At 54.1% G+C, this 21,560-nt stretch overlaps 1 protein-coding gene across 1 annotated transcript in view; it reads left to right on the top strand.

Moving 5' to 3' along the window:
- Positions 1-21,560, top strand: part of LOC147111341 (uncharacterized) — a 60,964-nt gene that overhangs the window by 16,917 nt on the left and 22,487 nt on the right. Inside the window, exons 2-3 of the mRNA XM_086002297.1 lie at positions 9,563-9,758; positions 13,891-13,988. Coding sequence (XP_085858423.1) covers positions 9,610-9,758; positions 13,891-13,988 — 247 coding nt within the window. The 5' untranslated portion in view covers positions 9,563-9,609. The remainder of the gene's footprint in view (positions 1-9,562; positions 9,759-13,890; positions 13,989-21,560) is intronic.

The raw sequence follows: 21,560 nt of genomic DNA, 5'->3' as shown, positions 1-21,560 counted from the left end.
GGTACAGGTCCATGGGTGCTGGGGTACAGGTCCATGGGTGCAGGGGTACTGGTCCACGGGCCCCTGGGGTACAGGTCCATGGGTGCTGGGGTACAGGTCCATGGGTGCTGGGGTACAGGTCCACGGGCCCCTGGGGTACAGGTCCATGGGTGCTGGGGTACAGGTCCACGGGTGCCTGGGGTACAGGTCCACGGGTGCTGGGGTACAGGTCCAGGGGTGCTGGGGTACAGGTGCACTGGTGCCTGGGGTACATGTCCATGGGTGCTGGGGTACAGGTCCACGGGTGCTGGGGTACAGGTCCACGGGTGCTGGGGTACAGGTCCATGGGTGCTGGGGTACAGGTCCACGGGTGCTGGGGTACAGGTCCACGGGTGCTGGGGTACAGGTCCACGGGTGCCTGGGGTACAGGTCCACGGGTGCCTGGGGTACAGGTCCATGGGTGCTGGGGTACAGGTCCATGGGTGCTGGGGTACAGGTCCATGGTTCCTGGGGTACAGGTCCATGGGTGCTGGGGTACAGGTCCATGGTTCCTGGGGTACAGGTCCACGGGTACCTGGGGTACAGGTCCATGGGTGCTGGGGTACAGGTCCAGGGGTGCTGGGGTACAGGTCCATGGTTCCTGGGGTACAGGTCCATGGGTGCTGGGGTTCAGGTCCATGGGTGCTGGGGTACAGGTCCACGGGTGCTGGGGTACAGGTCCATGGGTGCTGGGGTACAGGTCCACGGGTGCCTGGGGTACAAGTCCACGGGTGCCTGGGGTACAGGTCCACCGGTGCTGGGGTACAGGTCCATGGGTGCTGGGGTACAGGTCCAGGGGTGCTGGGGTACAGGTCCTTGGGTGCTGGGGTACAGGTCCATGGGTGCTGGGGTACAGTTCCATGGGTGCTGGGGTACAGGTCCACGGGTGCTGGGGTACAGGTCCACGGGTGCTGGGGTACAGGTCCACGGGTGCCAGGGGTACAGTTCCACGGGTGCTGGGGTACAGGTCCATGGGTGCTGGGGTACAGGTCCAGGGGTGCTGGGGTACAGGTCCATTGGTGCTGCGGTACAGGTCCACGCGTGCCTGGGGTACAGGTCCACGGGTGCCTGGGGTACAGGTCCACTGGTGCTGGGGTACAGGTCCATGGGTGCTGGGGTACAGGTCCACTGGTGCTGGGGTACAGGTCCATGGGTGCTGGGGTAGAGGTTAACGGGTGCTGGGGTACAGGTCCATGGGTGCCTGGGGTACAGGTAAATGGGTGCTGGGGTACAGGTCCACGGGTGCCTGGGGTACAGGTCCATGGGTGCTGGGGTACATGTCCATGGGTGCTGGGGTACAGGTCCACGGGTGCCCGGGGTACAGGTCCACGGGTGCCTGCGGTACAGGGCCACTGGTGCTGGGGTACAGGTCCACGGGTGCTGGGGTACAGGTCCACGGGTGCCTGGGGTACAGGTCCACGGGTGCCTGGGGTGCAGGTCCATGGGTGCCTGGGGTACAGGTCCACTGGTGCTGGGGTACAGGTCCAGGGGTGCTGGGGTACAGGTCCATGGGTGCTGGGGTACAGGTCCATGGGTGCTGGGGTACAGGTCCACGGGTGCTGGGGTACAGGTCCACGGGTGCCTGGGGTACAGGTCCACGGGTGCCTGGGGTACAGGACCACTGGTGCTGGGGTACAGGTCCAGGGGTGCTGGGGTACAGGTCCATGGTTCCTGGGGTACAGGTCCATGGGTGCTGGGGTTCAGGTCCATGGGTGCTGGGGTACAGTTCCAGGGGTGCTGGGGTACAGGTCCAGGGGTGCTGGGGTACAGGTCCATGGGTGCTGGGGTACAGGTCCACGGGTGCCTGGGGTACAGGTCCACGGGTGCCTGGGGTACAGGTCCACTGGTGCTGGGGTACATGTCCATGGGTGCTGGGGTACTGGTCCATGGGTGCTGAGGTACAGGTGCACGGGTGCCTGGGGTACAGGTCCACGGGTGCTTGGGGTACAGGTCCACTGGTGCTGGGGTACAAGTCCATGGGTGCTGGGGTACAGGTCCATGGGTGCAGGGGTACTGGTCCACGGGCCCCTGGGGTACAGGTCCATGGGTGCTGGGGTACAGGTCCACGGGTGCCTGGGGTACAGGTCCACGGGTGCTGGGGTACAGGTCCAGGGGTGCTGGGGTACAGGTCCACTGGTGCCTGGGGTACATGTCCATGGGTGCTGGGGTACAGGTCCATGGGTGCTGGGGTACAGGACCACTGGTGCTGGGGTACAGGTCCATGGGTGCTGGGGTACAGCTCCATGGGTGCTGGGGTACAGGTCCATGGGTGCTGGGGTACAGGTCCATGGGTGCTGGGGTACAGGTCCATGGGTGCTGGGGTACAGGTCCATGGGTGCTGGGGTACAGGTCCACGGGTGCTGGGGTACAGGTCCACGGGTGCCTGGGGTACAGGTCCATGGGTGCTGGGGTACAGGTCCAGGGGTGCTGGGGTACAGGTCCATGGTTCCTGGGGTACAGGTCCATGGGTGCTGGGGTTCAGGTCCATGGGTGCTGGGGTACAGTTCCAGGGGTGCTGGGGTACAGGTCCAGGGGTGCTGGGGTACAGGTCCATGGGTGCTGGGGTACAGGTCCACGGGTGCCTGGGATACAGGTCCACGGGTGCCTGGGGTACAGGTCCACTGGTGCTGGGGTACATGTCCATGGGTGCTGGGGTACAGGTCCATGGGTGCTGAGGTACAGGTGCACGGGTGCCTGGGGTACAGGTCCACGGGTGCTTGGGGTACAGGTCCACTGGTGCTGGGGTACAGGTCCATGGGTGCTGGGGTACAGGTCCATGGGTGCAGAGGTACTGGTCCACGGGCCACTGGGGTACAGGTCCAGGGGTGCTGGGGTACAGGTCCACGGGTGCCTGGGGTACAGGTCCAGGGGTGCTGGGGTACAGGTCCAGGGGTGCTGGGGTACAGGTCCACTGGTGCCTGGGGTACATGTCCATGGGTGCTGGGGTACAGGTCCATGGGTGCTGGGGTACAGGTCCACGGGTGCTGGGGTACAGGTCCAGTGGTGCTGGGGTACAGGTCCATGGGTGCTGGGGTACAGGTCCACTGGTGCCTGGGGTACATGTCCATGGGTGCTGGGGTACAGGTCCATGGGTGCTGGGGTACAGGTCCACGGGTGCTGGGGTACAGGTCCAGTGGTGCTGGGGTACAGGTCCATGGGTGCTGGGGTACAGGTCCACGGGTGCCTGGGATACAGGTCCACGGGTGCCTGGGGTACAGGTCCACTGGTGCTGGGGTACATGTCCATGGGTGCTGGGGTACAGGTCCATGGGTGCTGAGGTACAGGTGCACGGGTGCCTGGGGTACAGGTCCACGGGTGCTTGGGGTACAGGTCCACTGGTGCTGGGGTACAGGTCCATGGGTGCTGGGGTACAGGTCCATGGGTGCAGGGGTACAGGTCCACGGGCCACTGGGGTACAGGTCCAGGGGTGCTGGGGTACAGGTCGACGGGTGCCTGGGGTACAGGTCCAGGGGTGCTGGGGTACAGGTCCAGGGGTGCTGGGGTACAGGTCCACTGGTGCCTGGGGTACATGTCCATGGGTGCTGGGGTACAGGTCCATGGGTGCTGGGGTACAGGTCCAGGGGTGCTGGGGTACAGGTCCATGGGTGCTGGCGTACAGGTCCAGGGGTGCTGGGGTACAGGTCCATGGGTGCTGGGGTACACGTCCATGGGTGCTGGGGTACAGGTCCACTGGTGCTGGGGTACAGGTCCATGGGTGCTGGGGTACAGGTCCCTGGGTGCTGGGGTACAGGTCCATGGGTGCTGGGGTACAGGTCCACGGCTGCCTGGGGGTCAGGTGCACTGGTGCCTGGGGTACAGGTCCATGGGTGCTGGGGTACAGGTCCATGGGTGCTGGGGTGCAGGTCCATAGGTGCTGGGGTACAGGTCCATGGGTGCTGGGGTACAGGTCCCTGGGTGCTGGGGTACAGGTCCATGGGTGCTGGGGCACAGGTCCAGGGGTGCTGGGGTACAGGTCCATGGGTGCTGGGGTACAGGTCCACTGGTGCTGGGGTACAGGTCCATGGGTGCTGGGGTACAGGTCCAGGGGTGCTGGGGTACAGGTCCATGGGTTCCTGGGGTACAGGTCCACGGGTGCTGGGGTACAGGTCCAGGGGTGCTGGGGTACAGGTCCACGGGGGCCTGGGGTACAGGTCCACGGGTGCTGGGGTACAGGTCCACGCGTGCCTGGGGTACAGGTCCACAGGTGCTGGGGTACAGGTCCACGGGTGCTGGGGTACAGGTCCACGGGTGCTGGGGTACAGGTCCACGGGTGCTGGGGTACAGGTCCATGGGTGCTGGGGTAGAGGTCCATGGGTGCTGGGGTACAGGTCCACGGGTGCTGGGGTAGAGGTCCATGGGTGCTGGGGTACAGGTCCATGGGTGCTGGGGTACAGGTCCACGGGTGCTGGGGTACAGGTCCATGGGTGCTGGGGTACAGGTCCATGGGTGCTGGGGTACAGGTCCACTGGTGCTGGGGTACATGTCCATGGGTGCCTGGGGTACAGGTCCACGGGTGCTGGGGTACAAGTCCATGGGTGCCTGGGGTACAGATCCCTTCGTGCTGGGGTACAGGTCCATGGGTGCTGGGGTACAGGTCCATGGGTGCTGGGGTACAGGTCCACGGGTGCTGGGGTACAGGTCCACAGGTGCTGGGGTACAGGTCCACTGGTGCTGGGGTACATGCCCATGGGTGCCTGGGGTACAGGTCCACGGGTGCCTGGGGTACAGGTCCACGGATGCTGGGGTACAGGTCCATGGGTGCTGGGGTACAGGTCCCTGGGTGCTGGGGTACAGGTCCAGGGGTGCTGGGGTACATATCCACGGGTGCTGGGGTACAGGTCCCTGGGTGCTGGGGTACAGGTCCATGGGTGGTGGGGTACAGGTCCACGGGTGCTGGGGTACAGGTCCATGGGTGCTGGGGTACAGGTCCATGGGTGCTGGGGTACAGGTTCATGGGTGCTGGGGTACAGGTCCATGGGTGCTGGGGTACAGGTCCCTGGGTGCTGGGGTACAGGTCCACGGGTGCTGGGGTACAGGTCCCTGGGTGCTGGGGTACAGGTCCATGGGTGGTGGGGTACAGGTCCACGGGTGCTGGGGTACAGGTCCATGGGTGGTGGGGTACAAGTCCATGGGTGGTGGGGTACAGGTCCATGGGTGGTGGGGTACAGGTCCACGGGTGCTGGGGTACAGGTCCATGGGTGGTGGGGTACAGGTCCACGGGTGCTGGGGTACAGGTACATGGGTGGTGGGGTACAGGTCCACGGGTGCTGGGGTACAGGTCCATGGCTGGTGGGGTACATGTCCGGGGTGCTGGGGTACAGGTCCATGGGTGGTGGGGTACAGGTCCACTGGTGCTGGGGTACAGGTCCACGGGTGCTGGGGTACAGGTGCATGGGTGCTGGGGTACAGGTCCACGGGTGCTGGGGTACAGGTGCATGGGTGCTGGGGTACAGGTCCATGGGTGCTGGGGTACAGGTCCATGGGTGCCTGGGGTACAGGTCCAGGGGTGCTGGTGTACAGGTCCATGGGTGCTGGGGTGCAGGTCCATGGGTGCTGGGGTACAGATCCATGGGTGCTGGGGTACAGGTCCAGGGGTGCTGGGGTACAGGTCCACGGGTGCTGGGGTACAGGTCCACTGGTGCTGGGGTACAGGTCCACGGGTGCTGGGGTACAGGTCCACTGGTGCTGGGGTACAGCTCCACTGGTGCTGGGTACAGGTCCACTGGTGCTGGGGTACAGGTCCATGGGTGCTGGGGTACAGGTCCATGTGTGCCTGGGGTACAGGTCCACGGGTGCTGGGGTACAGGTCCCTGGGTGCTGGGGTACAGGTCCAATGGTGCTGGGGTACAGGTCCACGGGTGCTGGGGTACAGGTCCACGGGTGCTGGGGTACATGTCCACTGGTGCTGGGGTACAGGTCCCTGGGTGCCTGGGGTACAGGTCCCTGGGTGCTGGGGTACAGGTCCACTGGTGCTGGGTTACAGGTCCACTGGTGCTGGGGTACAGGTCCCTGGGTGCCTGGGGTACAGGTCCCTGGGTGCTGGGGTACAGGTCCCTGGGTGCTGGGGTACAGGTCCATGGCTGTGATGCTGTGCTCACTCGATATCCAAACATTCTAAAGCAAAGCTAACTGAATAGTGATCAGGAGCAGGAACCCAGGCTGATTTCTTCTACCTATCTTAGGAACACAGGAACAGGAGGAGGCCATTCAGCCCCTCGAGCCTGTTCAATTAGATCACAGCTGATCTGTATCTTAACTCCATTTACCCATCTTGGTTCTGTAATCCTTAATGCCCTTACCCAAAAGAAATCTATCAATGTCAGTTTTGAAATTTTCAATTGACCCCCAGGATCCACAGCTTTTTGGGGGAGTTTCTTCAACCGAAGAAGCCCTTACCACAGGAACAGGAGGAGGCCATTCAGCCCCTCGAGCCTGTTACACAGGAACAGGAGGAGGCCATTCAGCCCCTCGAGCCTGTTACACAGGAACAGGAGGAGGCCATTCAGCCCCTCGAGCCCGTTACATTAGGAACAGGAGGAGGCCATTCAGCCCCTCAAGCCCATTACATTAGGAACAGGAGGAGGCCATTCAGCCCCTCGAGCCTGTTACACAGGAACAGGAGGAGGCCGTTCAGCCCCTCGAGCCTGTTACACAGGAACAGGAGGAGGCCATTCAGCCCCTCGAGCCTGTTACACAGGAACAGGAGGAGGCCATTCAGCCCCTCGAACCTGTTACACAGGAACAGGAGGGGGCCATTCAGCCCCTCGAGCCTGTTACACAGGAACAGGAGGAGGCCATTCAGCCCCTCGAGCCTGTTACACAGGAACAGGAGGAGGCCATTCAGCCCCTCGAGCCTGTTACACAGGAACAGGAGGAGGCCATTCAGCCCCTCGAGCCCGTTACATTAGGAACAGGAGGAGGCCATTCAGCCCCTCAAGCCCATTACATTAGGAACAGGAGGAGGCCATTCAGCCCCTCGAGCCTGTTACACAGGAACAGGAGGAGGCCGTTCAGCCCCTCGAGCCTGTTACACAGGAACAGGAGGAGGCCATTCAGCCCCTCGAGCCTGTTACACAGGAACAGGAGGGGGCCATTCAGCCCCCTCGAGCCTGTTACACAGGAACAGGAGGAGGCCATTCAGCCCCTCGAGCCTGTTACACAGGAACAGGAGGAGGCCATTCAGCCCCTCGAACCTGTTACACAGGAACAGGAGGGGGCCATTCAGCCCCTCGAGCCTGTTACACAGGAACAGGAGGAAGCCATTCAGCCCCTCGAGCCTGTTACACAGGAGCAGGAGGAGGCCATTCAGCCCCTCGAGCCTGTTCTGCCATTCGATGAGATCATGGCTGATCTGTATCTTAACTCCATCCAACCGCCTTGGTTCGATCTCCTTTTATCTCCTTGATTAGCAAAAAAATCTATTGATCTCAGCTTTAAAATGATTAATTGATCATCATGCTGGTAGTGATCGGCTATGTCGGCACATATCAGCGATGGCACGTGGGCCCACGCTTGGCTCAGTGCCACATTGGGTGGGGTATTATTGCCAGTTAAGATGATTCGATGGTGTGACGAGGGAGTGCCGAGCCTCCTGGCTTCCCCCAGTTTCTGGTGTGGCCGTTTTTTAAAATTTTGATTCCGCCCAGCGCTATCTGAATGCCAGACTGTGCCTTGGCTTCCCTCGGACTCCCTCGATTAATGATAAAGCGTTCGAACTCTTCCCAGTCGTTCATTAACACAAACTAGGAACCATCCACCCATTCCTTCTGCAGGTCACTAAACAGCAGTCGGTGTGTGGTGGACACAGATATCAGAACCGAGAGGTGCAACCTATCAGGAAAGGCTGAACAGGCCGGGGCTCTTTTCTCTAGAAAAGAGAAGGCTGAGGGGTGACCTGATCGAGGTCTTTAAAGTTATGAAAGGTTTCGAGAGGGTAGACGTAGAGAAGATGTTTCCACTTGTGGGGAAGACCAGAACTAGGGGCCATCAATATAAGATAGTCACTAATAAATCCACTGGGGAATTCAGGAGAAACTTCTTTACCCAGAGAGTGGGGAGAATGTGGAACTCGCTACCACAGGGAGTGGTTGAGGCGAATCACAGAGATACATTTAAGGGGAAGCTGAATAAACACATGAGGGAGAAAGGAATAGAAGGATATGGTGATGGGGTGAGATGAAGAGGGGTGGGAGGAGGCTGGTGTGGAGCAGAAACACTGGCATGGAGCAGAGGGGTCGAATGGCCTCTTTCTGTGCTGTGTGTTGTAGGTGAGATACGGAGATGAGAAGGCTTCGCGAGCAAAACAAAAACTGCTGCCGTTTGTTCCATTGCTGAGTCAAGCGACTTTACCTCATGAATCTCAGGAGAATAAAATTGTATGTGCATCAGAATTCTTGAAGATGCAGGTTTGTTTTGGTGGATGTTACTGGGGCAGAACAATACTGGGGCTCAGAGGGTCATATTCTGAGGACAGGTTCCACAGACTGGGCTTGTAAATCGCTGGAGTTTAGAAGATTAAGGGGTGATCTATTCAAGGTGTTTAAGATGATTAAAGGAGTTGATAGGTTAGAGAGAGAGAAACTATTTCCTCTGGTGGGGGGAGTCCAGAACAAGGGGGCAGAACCTTAAAATTAGAGCCAGGCCGTTCAGGGGCGATGTCAGGAAGCACTTCTTCACACAAAGGCCGGTGGAAATCGGGAACTCTCTCCCCCAAAAAGCTGTCGAGGCTGGGGGTCAATTGGAGCTTTCAAGGTTGAGGTTGACAGGTTTTTGTTGGGTAAGGGGATCGAGGGATATAGAACCAAGGCGGGTAGATGGAGTTAAGGTCCAGATCAGACATGATCTCACTGAATGGAGGAGCAGGCTCGAGGGGCTGAATGGCCTCCTCCTGTGCCTATGTCCGTATGTGCTGCACACTGGTGGAAGTCAAGACTGGACTAACATTGGACAATCACTGGTAAACCGTATTTACAAATCACCAAGGAGCTAGCGATGAGAAGGCCCACCAGCTCCTCACGTGTCTCAGCCTTGGCCCAGTGGGTAGCACTCTCGCCTCTGCCTTAATATCTCCTGAAGTGGCTCGCTGTCACATGATGTCTGATAATCGCTCCTGTGAAGCACCTTGGGATATTTTTACTATGTAAACAGAGCTGTATACAATGTTTTCAAAAATCTCCATGGCCCTCGCCCCTCCCAATCTCTGTCATCTCCTTCAGTCCGACAACCCTCCGAGATCTCTGCGCTCCTCCAATCCCGGCCTCTTGAGCATCCCCGATTTTAATCGCTCCACCATTGGTGGCCGTGCCTTCAGTTGCCTGGGCCCCGAGCTCTGGAATTCCCTCCCTAAACCTCTCCGCCTCTCTCTCCTCCTTTAAGTCGCTCCTTAAACCTACCTCTTTGACCCAGCTTTCGGTCACCTGCCCTAATATCTCCTTATGTGGCTCGCTGTCACATGATGTTTGATAATCGCTCCTGTGAAGCGCCTTGGGACGTTTTACTATGTTAGAGGCGCTGTATAAATGCAGGTTGTTGCTGTTGTTGTTAGGTGGACATGCTTTCCAGCTCTCTCGGACCTTCCAGATCCCGGCCTGCATGAAGAGGAACAGCAACACATGGCGGAGGGGCAGCCAATCACTGCGCGAGGCTGTCGGCCCAGGCTCACAGTGTGGGGCCTCGGCAGAGGAGCCGGACGGGCAACAGGAGCTCGAGAATGAGCCCGAGTACAAGAAGCAGCTCTACAGGCAAGTCTCGGGGGGCCAGGGACTCAGAAACACTGCCTCATTCTGTATTAGATGTCGATGATAGTGTCGTGGTCATGGAACACCCCCGTCTGCTCTCTCAGGTGGACGTAAAAGATCCCACGGCCACTATTTGGAAGAAGAGCAGGGGAGTTCTCCCCGGTGTCCTGGGCCAATATTTATCCTTCAGCCAACATCACTAAAACAGATTATCTGGTCATTATCACATTGCTGATTGTGGGATCTTGCTGTGCCCAAATTGGCTGCTGCGTTTCCTACATTACAACAGTGACTACACTTCAAAAAGTACTTCATTGGCTGTAAAGCACTTTGGGACGTCCTGAGGTTGTGAAAGGCGCTATAGAAATGCAAGTCTTTCTTTCTTCTTTCTTTCCTGGGCTAGTCTCTATCTGCCTAATATGGAGTGCACACTCTCTTCCCCTAGGGGTAGACCCATCTACCTAAACCCAGAGAAACTAGGCATTGATTGGCAAGAGCCACAGTTAATGCACAGGTGTACTGCCGGAGTGGACCTGGACTCTGCCACCTCCCTCCATATGCTATGAAGCCCCGTACGGAGGCTCTTGCCCTCAGTGCCCATCAGGGGGTCCCTCCTGGACCTTGCTCCCGCCAGCAGCGTCTCCACAGATGTAGCGGAAAATCTGGGGGGTCCATTTAGAGGGTGACACAATCCCCCACCCACCCCTGGGCTGCAGCTCCTTCTGCCGTCCTGCTGAGAAGTGAGGCTGCCCTTTAACTGGCTGCGGCCCTTTAACTGGCTGCGACCCTTTAACTGCCTGCGGCCCTTTAACTGGCTGTGGCCCTTTAACTGGCTGCGGCCCTTTAACTGGCTGCGGCCCTTTAACTGGCTGCAGCCTGTAAGGATTGCGGGGCTTCTTTAAACTGGTTTAAGGTAATCTACCTGGCCAGCAGTCTTTTTGCTGCTACACTCTAAACCAATTTTAAAACAGCGGTTTCGAATCGCTACCCCACCTTCCAGTTCTGACTGCAGGGCTTATAATTATTGATATTAAAACAGACACGTAGTTTGGATGAGAGAAAAAAAATCAAGCTTTATTAACTAAAAGAAACTATAATCACGATATCAAACTATCCCACATGCAAACAGTAATTACAGTAAAATTGCTTAACAGGGGTTGCAGACGGCGAAAACGAGGGATGAGTGACTACAATGTTGGTTAAACAATCTTAGTAATATCCCCTTAAATTACCACCCCCCAAACTCCTGCTAGGTTGCTTTGTTGAGGAGCCAGAACACCCTGCTCACCTGTGGTCCAGCGAAGTAAGAGAGAGAGATAGCTTCAGCATCTATCTTTATACCTGGTGAGGCCCCTGCCGTTCTACCTTGCAAGGGCTGTGTGCAAAATTCCCCACCCAAAGCTGTGATAGGCTAACTCAAAGTGGTTAGATTGAGTTAATGTGATTTTCAGAGCTCCCTTTGCTGAAACAAAATGGAGATACCCTGCTCTATAGTCCAGTACTGGGTGATTGGAAACCCATTCAAGATACAAAGAGTCTCTTCTGCAGTTTAGATGTATCCACTCGATATACAAACAAATGCTAACAGCATTCAATTGCTTTATAAACAAAGCAATGTCCTTTGTCTTCATTGAACCTTACTTCCAGACACAGAAAGCTGCATTCCAAACCTCTTTTGTCATTCGGCCATGTGGTGTGACAGCCATTTTATCCCTGGAAATTTAAAAAGCACATTGCCCAGGGATACTTTAATCAAAAAAACATGAATCTTCAGAACTGTAAATTATTGCGAATTCTTACAAGCCCTTTAACTGGCTGCAGCACAGCCGGATTCCCCTCCCTCCCTGCCGGTGGGAAGCCAAACGAAAGGGCAGTTTCCTGCACTCCAAACCCGCCCCGCAAGGCTAACCAGGGTTCTGGGAGGATGTTGCACAGGTTTGTGGCGGTTTCACGTTGGCCATTTCATGTTGGCGGTTGTTCAGACCGCTCCGGTCGTGAACCCACCAGCGGGAGGAGATTCCAGGCCGTGCTCTCTGTCTGGCTCGTCTCTCTCCCCATACAAAGAAAAGGACTTTGGCGGGTGAAGTTCATCTTTTGAACAATACCGCAGGACGGGCGAGAGAGAATGGGCCATCCATTTTACTCTCCTCACTGATTTTCTTTTCCAAACAGGCAACCGATTCGCTGTCACTCATTTTGGTTTCTGCCGCACAAGACAGGTTTCGCCCTTTTTTTCCCTCACGAAGGCACCGCCCCTTTGAGATATCACCTTAAAGCAGTTCAAGCTGTAGATCCAGTTACAAGGATTTCCAGAAGGCATTGGATAAGGTGCCACATAAAAGGTTACTGCATAAGATAAGAGCTCACGGGGTTAGAGGTAATATATTAGCATGGATAGAGAATTGGCTAACTAACAGAAAACAGAGAGTCGGGATAAATGGGTCATTTTCCGGTTGGCAAACTGTAACTAGTGGGGTGCCACAGGGATCGGTGCTGGAGCCTCAACTATTTACAATCTATATTAATGACTTGGATGAAGGGACCGAGTGTACTGTAGCCAAATTTGCTGATGATACAAAGATAGGTGGGAAAGCAAGTTGTGAGGAGGACACAGAGTCTGCAAAGGGATATAGAGAGGTTAAGTGAGTGGGCAAAAAATTGGCAGACGGAGTATAATGTGGGAAAATGTGAGGTTATCCACTTTGGTAGGAAAAATAAAAAAGCAAATTATTTTTGAAAATGGAGATTACAAAATGCTACAGTTCAGAGGGACCTGGGTGTCCTTGTACATGAAACACAAAAAGTTAGCATGCAGGTACAGCAAGTAATTAGGAAAGCGAATGGAGTGTTGGCCTTTATTGCAAGGGGGAATGGAGTATAAGAGTAGGGAAGTCCTGCTACAACTGTACAGGGCGTTGGTGAGACCACACCTGGAGTACTGCGTACAGTTTTGGTCTCCTTATTTAAGGAAGGATATACTTGCATTGGAGGCAGTTCAGAGAAGGTTCACGAGGTTGATTCCGGAGATGAAGGGGTTGTCTTATGAAGAAAGGTTGAGCAGGTTGGGCCGACACTCATTGGAGTTTGGAAGAATGAGAGGGGATCTTATTGAAACGTATAAGATTCTGAGGGGGCTCGACAAGGTAGATGCAGTGAGGATGTTTCCCCTTGTGGGGGAATCTAGAACTAGGGGGCATAGTTTCAGGATAAGGGGGCACCCATTTAAGGTGGAGATGAGGAGGAATTTCTTCTCTCAGAGAGTCGTGAATCTTTGGAATTCTCTTCCCCAGAGAGCTGTGGAGGCGGAGTCAGTGAATATATTTAAGGTGGAGAGAGACAGATTTTTGAAAAACAGGGGAGTCGAGGGTTATGGGGAGCGGGCGGGAAAGTGAAGTTGAGGCCAAGATCAGATCAGCCATGATCTTATTGAATGGCGGAGCAGGCTCGAGGGGCCGAATGGCCAACTCCTGCCCCTAATTCTTATGTTCTTATGATCTAGGAAGGGGCATTGAATATATTCAAGGCGGAGACAGACAGATTTTTGAAACACCAAGGGAATCAAGAGTTATGGGTAACTTACAGTTTATCAGATATTTTTTGTAAGTGTCGTTTTTTGAATGTGGATAATTACAGAGAATTACAGAGTGTACAGTACAGAAATAGGCCATTCAGCCCAACCGGTCCGTGCCGGTGTTTCTGCTCCACACCAGCCTCCTCCCACCCTCTTCATCTCACCCCATCACCATATCCTTCTATTCCTTTCTCCCTCATGTGTTTATCCAGCCTCCCCTTAAATGTATCTCTGCGATTCGCTTCAACCACTCCCTGTGGTAGCGAGTTCCACATTCTTACCACTCTCTGGGTAAAGAAATTTCTCCTGAATTCCCTATTGGATTTATTAGTGACTATCTTATATCGATGGCCCCTAGTTCTGGACTCACCCACAAGTGGAAACATCTCTACGTCTACCCTCTCGAACCCTTTCATAATCTTGACGACCTCTATCAGGTCACCCCTCAGCCTTCTCTCCAGAGTAAAAAGCCCCAGCCTGTTCATCCTTTCCTGGTAGTTACAGCCTCTCAGTTCTGTTTATAGGATTCTGTTAACGTCAAACTTTCATTTTGCTTTTTTGAAGGCTTTTCGGCCCCCGTGTAGCCAAGTCTTTCCTTCAACCACAGCTCGTAAACCCGCTGACTAACCCCTGGGTACAGCAGATACTGGAGAGGATGGGAGGTGAGTGGAGACCATTCTGCAATTACTGAACCTTCTAATGAGTATGAGTTTTTTAAAAATTCTTTCTCGGGATGTGAGCATCCCTGCCAAGGCCCAGCATTTATTGCCCACCCCTGGCTGTCCCTCGAGAAGGTGGTGGTGAGCCACCTTCTTGAACCGCTGCAGTCCGTGTGGTGAAGGTGCTCCCACAGTGCTGTTAGGGAGGGAGTTCCAGGATTTTGACCCAGCGACGATGAAGGAACGGTGATATATTTCCAAGTCAGGATGGTGTGTGACTTGGAACGGGGCCTTGGAGGCGGTGGTGTTCCCATGCGCCTGCTGCCCTTGTCCTTCTAGGTGGTGGAGGTCACGGGTTTGGGAGGTGCTGATGATAATACAGGTGTCTGTACAATAGAACCATAGAATCATAGAACAGTTACAGCACAGAAGAAGGCCATTTGGCCCGTTGAGCCCGTGCCGACCCTCAGCTAGTCCCACTCCCCCGCCCTTTCCCCGGAGCCCTGCAAATTTTTTTCCTTCAGGTACTTATCCAATTCCCTTTTGAAAGCGGTGATTGAATCTGCCTCCACCACCCTTTCAGGCAGTGCATTCCAGATCCTCACCACTCGCTGCGTAAAAAAGTTTTTCCTCATGTCGTCTTTGGTTCTTTTGGCAATCACCTTAAATCTGTGCCCTCTGGTTCTCGGCCCTTCCGCCAATGGGAACAGTCTCTCTCTATCTACTCTGTCCAGACCCCTCATGTTCATGAACACCTCGATCAAATCTCCTCTCAACCTTCTCTGCTCTAAGGAGAACAACCCCAGCTTCTCCAGTCTATCCACATTCCAGGCCCTGTGACAGGGACTCTGTTAATTAGAGAACACAACTCCACACCTTAACCTGATTACAAGTTATAAAGATACATACTGTTACGTCCGTGTAATAATAAGAAAAAGACTGCAGAGAACGGTACAACAGGTGTTTACTCAACGTGGTTCAAACTGCAACTGACTGTACAGATCACTACTCAGAGTTTATATACAGGTGTGGTCACTGCCGGTACTACAGGATACAGGAGCTGTAAAAAGTAGTTCTCCCCCTTAATAAAGGTACATACATTACAGTTCCTCCCCTTTTAGATTAACAGTACCATAACACTCATTTAACAATTAAATATCAAACTAATTACAATTAACACTTTTAACATGCAACATTAACTGAAAATAGTCTATTTATAAATTCAGTCTTTGGGGAGGCTTCCTGATTCTTTCTGGATAACGCCTTTCTCGAGTGTCTCGCTCTTGGTGCGGAGGCGATTCTAACACCCTGTCGTCAGTTGATTCATCAGCTTCCAATGCTATTGTTTCTGAGGTAGATGCGACCTGTACGTCGGGTTCCTCACCAGGTACGTATGGCCGAGACATGGGGTTGACTCGTTCCTGTGACTCTAGGATCTGGTCAGCATGGCGTCTCACAATGTTCTCCCCAACATCCACTGTGTACATTAGTGGCCCCTGCCATGTGCATATCGTTCCTGGTTGCCATTTCTCTGTTCGGTAGTCGCGGGCCAAGACTGGTTGCCCTACATTGAAGCTCCTTGTCGGCTTCTCATTGATGTGCTGGAATTGCTTACTCTCAACATCTCTTCGTACATTTGGTCTGAGCAAATCCAGACGAGATCTCAACCTTCGGTTAAAGAACATCATGGCCGGGGCCTGGTTGGTGACTGCATGTGTCACATTTCTGTAGGCTAACAGGAAATTGTCCACCTTATGCTGCAGTGGAATGTCGTCATCGCACATGGCCTTTACTGCTTTTTTAAAGGTTTGTACGAATCTCTCAGCCAATCCATTTGTGGCTGGATGATACGGGGCGGATGTGTAATGCCTTACCCCATTCCTTTTCATAAATCTTCGAAACTCTTCGGACACAAACTGTGGTCCGTTATCAGAGCAAATCTGCTCTGGCAAGCCGTTCCTGGCAAAAATGGTCCGTAGGACTGCAATAGTTTTCTCCGTGGTGGTGGAGGACATTTTGATCACCTCAGGCCATTTCGAGTGCGCATCCATGGCTATTAAACACATTGGCCTAGAAATTGGGTTTTGGCTTAGCCAGGGCTTTAGCGCCGGAAGTTAGTGCCAGCGCTAAGTCCCCCTGCGCGCGCCAAAAATTCAGTAGCGCCGCGCCCAAACGGCTGCCGGCGCTACTGAAGGGTCTTAGCGCCTGGAAAAGGGCGCTAACTGCCGTTTAGCGCTGCAATTCCGGCGCTGCGGCACCCGATGCGGTGCGGCAGGCTGGGGAAGTGCAGGCCTCCTCCTTCCGTTAAGGAGGAGCTGCCTGCACCCGGCCGCGGCCCGCGCAAATCTGTTTAAAAATGAGCCCGGCACCTCGGACAAGTGCCGGGCTTGCATCTGTTCCGGGGGGGGCGGGGGAGAAGTCCGGGGAGGGAGCTGCGGGCAGGCGGCCGGCGGGAAAGCGGCCGGCCGCCGCGGGGCCTTTAATGCGCCGGCGCAAACACATGTTGGACTCTGTTGCCAGAGTCTTAGTTGCGGCTGCCACGGGCGAGGCGGCCGCAACTGAATTTCGGTGCTGGGGCCCGTCAGCATGGCAACCGGGACGCTGCGCACACCGATGACGTCATCGGTGCCGGCGCAGCGCTACCGGTGCAACACCGCTTTAGGGCCCCAGGGAATTTTTCAACTGGCCATAACTCTGGCGCTAGTCCCTCTAGCGCCTCAAAAGCGGCGCTAAGGCTAGTGAATTTCTAGGCCATTGAGTCCATGAATGGACCAGCAAAATCAATATGCACCCGTTACCATGGAGATGAGGGCCACTCCCATGGGTGTAGAGGGGCATGTGGTGGTGCATTTTGGACCTTCTGGCATCCTGAGCAGCTCTTTGTCAGGTCCTCGATTTGCTGACCGATCCCCGGCCACGACACATAAGCCCTAGCAAGGCTTTTCATTTTCACCCCTCCCAGATGACCTTCGTGAAGCTCATTGAGCACTCTCTCCCTTACCTTAGGTGGAATTACCACTCGGGATCCACACATCAAGGTCCCCTGGCATACTGACAGCTGTTCTCTTCTGGATGAGAATGCTGGCAACAGTGAGTCGCCATGTGCTGGCCATCCCTTCACCGTCAAATCATATACCCGAGACAGTGTCGGGTCATTTCGGGTCTCCTTCTCCATACCAGCATTAGTTACTGGCAATCATTCAATTATAGTCGAATGAAATATTTCGACAGGATCCACTGCTGGTGCTTCCTCCGCAGTAGGCAGTGGCAGGCGTGATAGCCCATCAGCGTTTCCATGCTGTTTCATGCCCTTATACTCGATTTCATATTGGTGCGCCCCTAGAAAAAGGGACCATCTTTGTAGTCGTTGCGCAGTCATCACTGGAACGCCCTTCTTTGGATTAAAGATGGAGACAAGTGGTTGGTGGTCAGTCAGCAAGGTGAACTTCTGCCCGTGCAGATAGTGATTGAACTTTTTCACTCCCCACACTAGGCTGAGGGCCTCCCTGTCAATCTGGGCGTAGTTACGCTCGGCTGAGGTTAGTGACCGAGACGCAAAGGCTACTGGCCTCTCTGAGCCGTCCGGGAATTTGTGCGACAGCACCGCTTCAATGCCATAGGGTGATGCATCACATGCCAACCGAATTGGTAGTGCTGGGTTGAAATGAGCCAACACCTCTTTTGATGTGATCAATGCTTTGCTCCTCTGGAAAGCTCGTTTACATTCGTCATTCCACTTCCATGGTACCCCCGTTTGCAGTAGGGTGTTCAGTGGGTGTAGTACGGTAGACAAATTCGGCAAGAACTTATGGTAGTAGTTCACCAGCCCGAGGAACGACCTCAGTTGTGACACATTTTCCGGTGCTGGAGCCTTGACTACTGCCTCAATCTTTTCAGGGGACTTATGTAACCCCTCTTTATCAATAACGTGGCCACAATACGAGATCTGCTTCTGGAAAAACTCGCATTTGTGGCGATTAGCTCAGAGCCCATATTCCTTCAATCTAGTGAGCACCTGCTCCAGGTTGGCGAGGTGATCACTGTCATTTTCGCCCATGACCAGGATGTCGTCCAAATAACACTGGGTCCCTGGAATCCCTTGCAGGACTTGTTCCATTGCCCTTTGCCAAATAGCCGGAGCTGATGCTACCCCGAACACCAGCCGGTTGTATTGGTAGAGACCTTTATGAGTGTTGATCGTGAGGTACTGTTTCGAGGCTTCTTCTACCTCCATTTGCAGGTACGCCTGGGCCAGATCAATCTTAGTGAAGCGTTTCCCTCCAGATAGCGAGGCGAAAATATCAATCCGTGGAAGCGGATATTGTACCGTGTGAAGGATTGGGTTCACTGTCACCTTAAGGTCCCCACGGATGCGAACCTTCTTTGGTTCCCCAGGCGTATTACTCAATGACCTCTTCATTACAGGAATGATGGGTGTAGCCCACTCGCTCCAATCCACTTTGGACAGTACTCCTGAATGTTCCAAACCTTCCAGCTCTGCTTCGACGGCTGGGCAGATCGCATAAGGTACCGGTCTGGCCTTAAAAAACTTTGGGCTTGCATTTTTCTCTATTTTGATCATCGCTGTTATGCCTTTTAGTGTTCTGAGTCCCTGCTGGAACACTTCTTGTGCGTCAGTTAGCATTTTTGACAGTCGTCCAGGTGTGACGTCGTCATCCTTTTTGGCATCTACAGTCAGTGCTTGTATGGAATGCCAATCTAGCTGTATCTTCCGGATCCATTCACGTCCTAGTAGTGGTGGTCCTCCATCTGGCAATACATATAGGTCCATTTTTGGTGTTTCCTTGCCGTTATATATAACGTTCACCCTTATTTTTCCTTTGGGGTAGACTTTTTGCCCCGTGTACGTCTTCAAGACAATCTTTGTATCTCTCAAGGGTATATGTGAGAATAGCCGCTTGTAGTCCCTTCGGTTTATGACTGTTAGGGCTGATCCTGTGTCCAATTCCATTTTCACTTGGACTCCGGCTATCTTGAGCATGACCCAGATAGTTTGGTGATCCTCTGTTTTGATCACATTATGTAGTTTCAGACAACCCAGCTCCTTGCTTCCGGAGTCTGTATCACTCTTCTGTTCGTCTGAACTACTCTCTGTCACCTTATGTACCTTCTTGTACTTCTCCCGTGGAGATTTCTTGCTGCTGGTTTTCTTTCCCAACCTGCAGACTCTTGCTATGTGTCCTACTTTTCCACACTGTCTGCACACTTTGTCCTTGAACCAGCAATCATTATGGTCATGTGTTGTTCTGCCACAGCGATAGCACTTCACTGTTCCGTATGACATTTCATTTGTGCCATATTCTTGCGGTCTCCGTTGTATCTCTGCAGCGCCCCGTGCGGCTGCTTCATGTGATACTGCAATGCTGAAAGCTTTGTCCAGCGTAAGATCCTTTTCTGATAGAAGCCGTTTCTGGGTTCCTTCACTTTGAAGCCCACACACAAACTTGTCCCTTAAAGTATCTGCTAGTCCCGTTCCAAACTGGCAGTGTTTTGATAGCTTGCGCAGTTCCGTTAAATACTCAGCATTACTTTCATCTTTATGCTGGTTCCTTTTGTGAAACTTAAATCTTTCTGCTATCAGCAGCGGTGTGGGGTTTAAGTGGTCCTGTAGGATTGACACTATGTTTTCAAAATCCTTTTCTACTGGCTTCTCTGGGGTTACTAGGTTTCGTAGTAAGCCATACGTTTTTGCACCCATTGAATTCAACAATACCAGCGCTTTCTTGTCATCTGGCACTTCATTCGCCTTGCAGTATATTTCTATGCGTTCGACATATGTCGTCCAATCTTCGACTTCATTGTCGAACGCTGTGGTACTGCCACTCTTCGGCACTTTTGGGTGTGGTTAGACTGGCTTAAAATGGCGTCTCCCGCGCTTTCCTTTCTTCCCTGCTGCGGCTTAAAATGGCGTCTCCTGCGCTTTCCTTTCTTCCCCGCAGCGGCTTAAAATGGCGTCTCCCGCGCTGCTGCCAACGCCGCTCTCAGCGGTCCTCGTGGCAAATGGCGACGCCCTGTGGGTTTCGTGCGCTGCTCCTGCGCTGCTGCCAATGCTGCTCTCTGCAGTCCTCATGGCAATGGCAGCGCCTCGCGTTTTCCTGCGCGCCTCTCTCCCTCGTTGACGCTGCTCGGCCCTTGACCACCGGCTGCGCTCTGCTCTCTCTCGTCTCTCTCCCCGTTGACGCTGCTCAGTCCTGAACACCGGCTGCGCCCCGTGCGCTCTGCCCTCTCTCTCTCCCCCGTCGACGCTGCTCGGCCTTTTTCTGTGCCGCTCGGTCGGGCTCTAGCCCGTCGCTGTTCGGGAAGGGTCTGCGCAGTACCTGTTGCCAGCCCGTTTCGCTGGACCACCGTGACTGGAAAGCCAAGCCTGGCTCTCGACAGCCTCCCCTGCAATGCTCAAATCTCCGCTGGATGACTGGGCGGTTGCCCGTGGTCGACGCTCGACCTTCTTCCACTGTTCTCCAGGAGCGAATCCCTGGGAGGTGATGCAGAGTTGCAGGTAGGTTCGAATCTGCTCGTCGCCACTGTTACGTCCGTGTAATAATAAGAAAAAGACTGCAGAGAACGATCAACAGGTGTTTACTCAACGTGGTTCAAACTGCAACTGACTGTACAGATCACTACTCAGGGTTTATATACAGGAGTGGTCACTGCCGGTACTACAGGATACAGGAGCTGTAAAAAGTAGTTCTCCCCCTTAAAGGTACATACATTACACATACCAGGGATCTTGGGATTAACTTCAAAATAGAGAGTCGCAACTGTCTTTACTGAAAAACTTCCAACAAACGTCAATTCCCCCCCCCCGCCCACCCACCGATGACCTTTGACACTATTTCTCTCTGGTTCGCTCCCCCAGCTCTTTGAGAAGATGTCTTGTTGGATACAAGTTCGACAGACACCTGTTGCACTCTGGTACCTAACCTGACTGCCCATTCTTCATGGCTAGACAGTAACTTAAGACTGGTTACAGTTACAGCTCAGAGGGACCTGGGGGTCCTTTTGCATGAAACACAAAAAAGTTAGCATGCAGGTACAGCAAGTAATCAAAAAGGCAAATGGAATGTTGGCCTTTATTGCAAGGGAGTTGGAGTGTAAAAGTAGGGAAGTCCTGCTACAACTGTACAGGGTATTGGTGAGACCACACCTGGAGTACTGCGTACAGTTTTGGTCTCCTTATTTAAGGAGGGATATACTTGCATTGGAGGCAGTTCAGAGAAGGTTCACGAGGTTGATTCCAGAGATGAGGGGGTTGACTTATGAAGAAAGGTTGAGCAGGTTGGGCCTATACTCATTGGAGTTTAGAAGAATGAGAGGTGATCTTATTGAAACATAAGATTCTGAGGGGGCTCGACAGGGTAGATGCAGAGAGGATGTTTCCCCTCGTGGGGAAATCTAGAACTCGGGGGCACAGTTCCAGAATAAAGGGTCGCCCTTTTAGAACTGAGAGGAGGAGGAATTTCTTCTCTCAGAGGGTCGTAAATCTGTGGAATTCTCTGCCCCAGAGAGCCGTGGAGGCTGGGTCATTAAATACATTTAAGGTGGAGATAGACAGAT

Source organism: Somniosus microcephalus, chromosome 11 (genome assembly GCF_052327205.1).
Source record: "Somniosus microcephalus isolate GS21.2 chromosome 11, FLI_Smic_1.0, whole genome shotgun sequence".
NCBI lineage: Eukaryota > Metazoa > Chordata > Chondrichthyes > Squaliformes > Somniosidae > Somniosus > Somniosus microcephalus.
The sequence above is the reverse complement of the archived record's forward strand: the minus strand, read 5'-3'. Positions and strand labels throughout refer to the sequence as shown.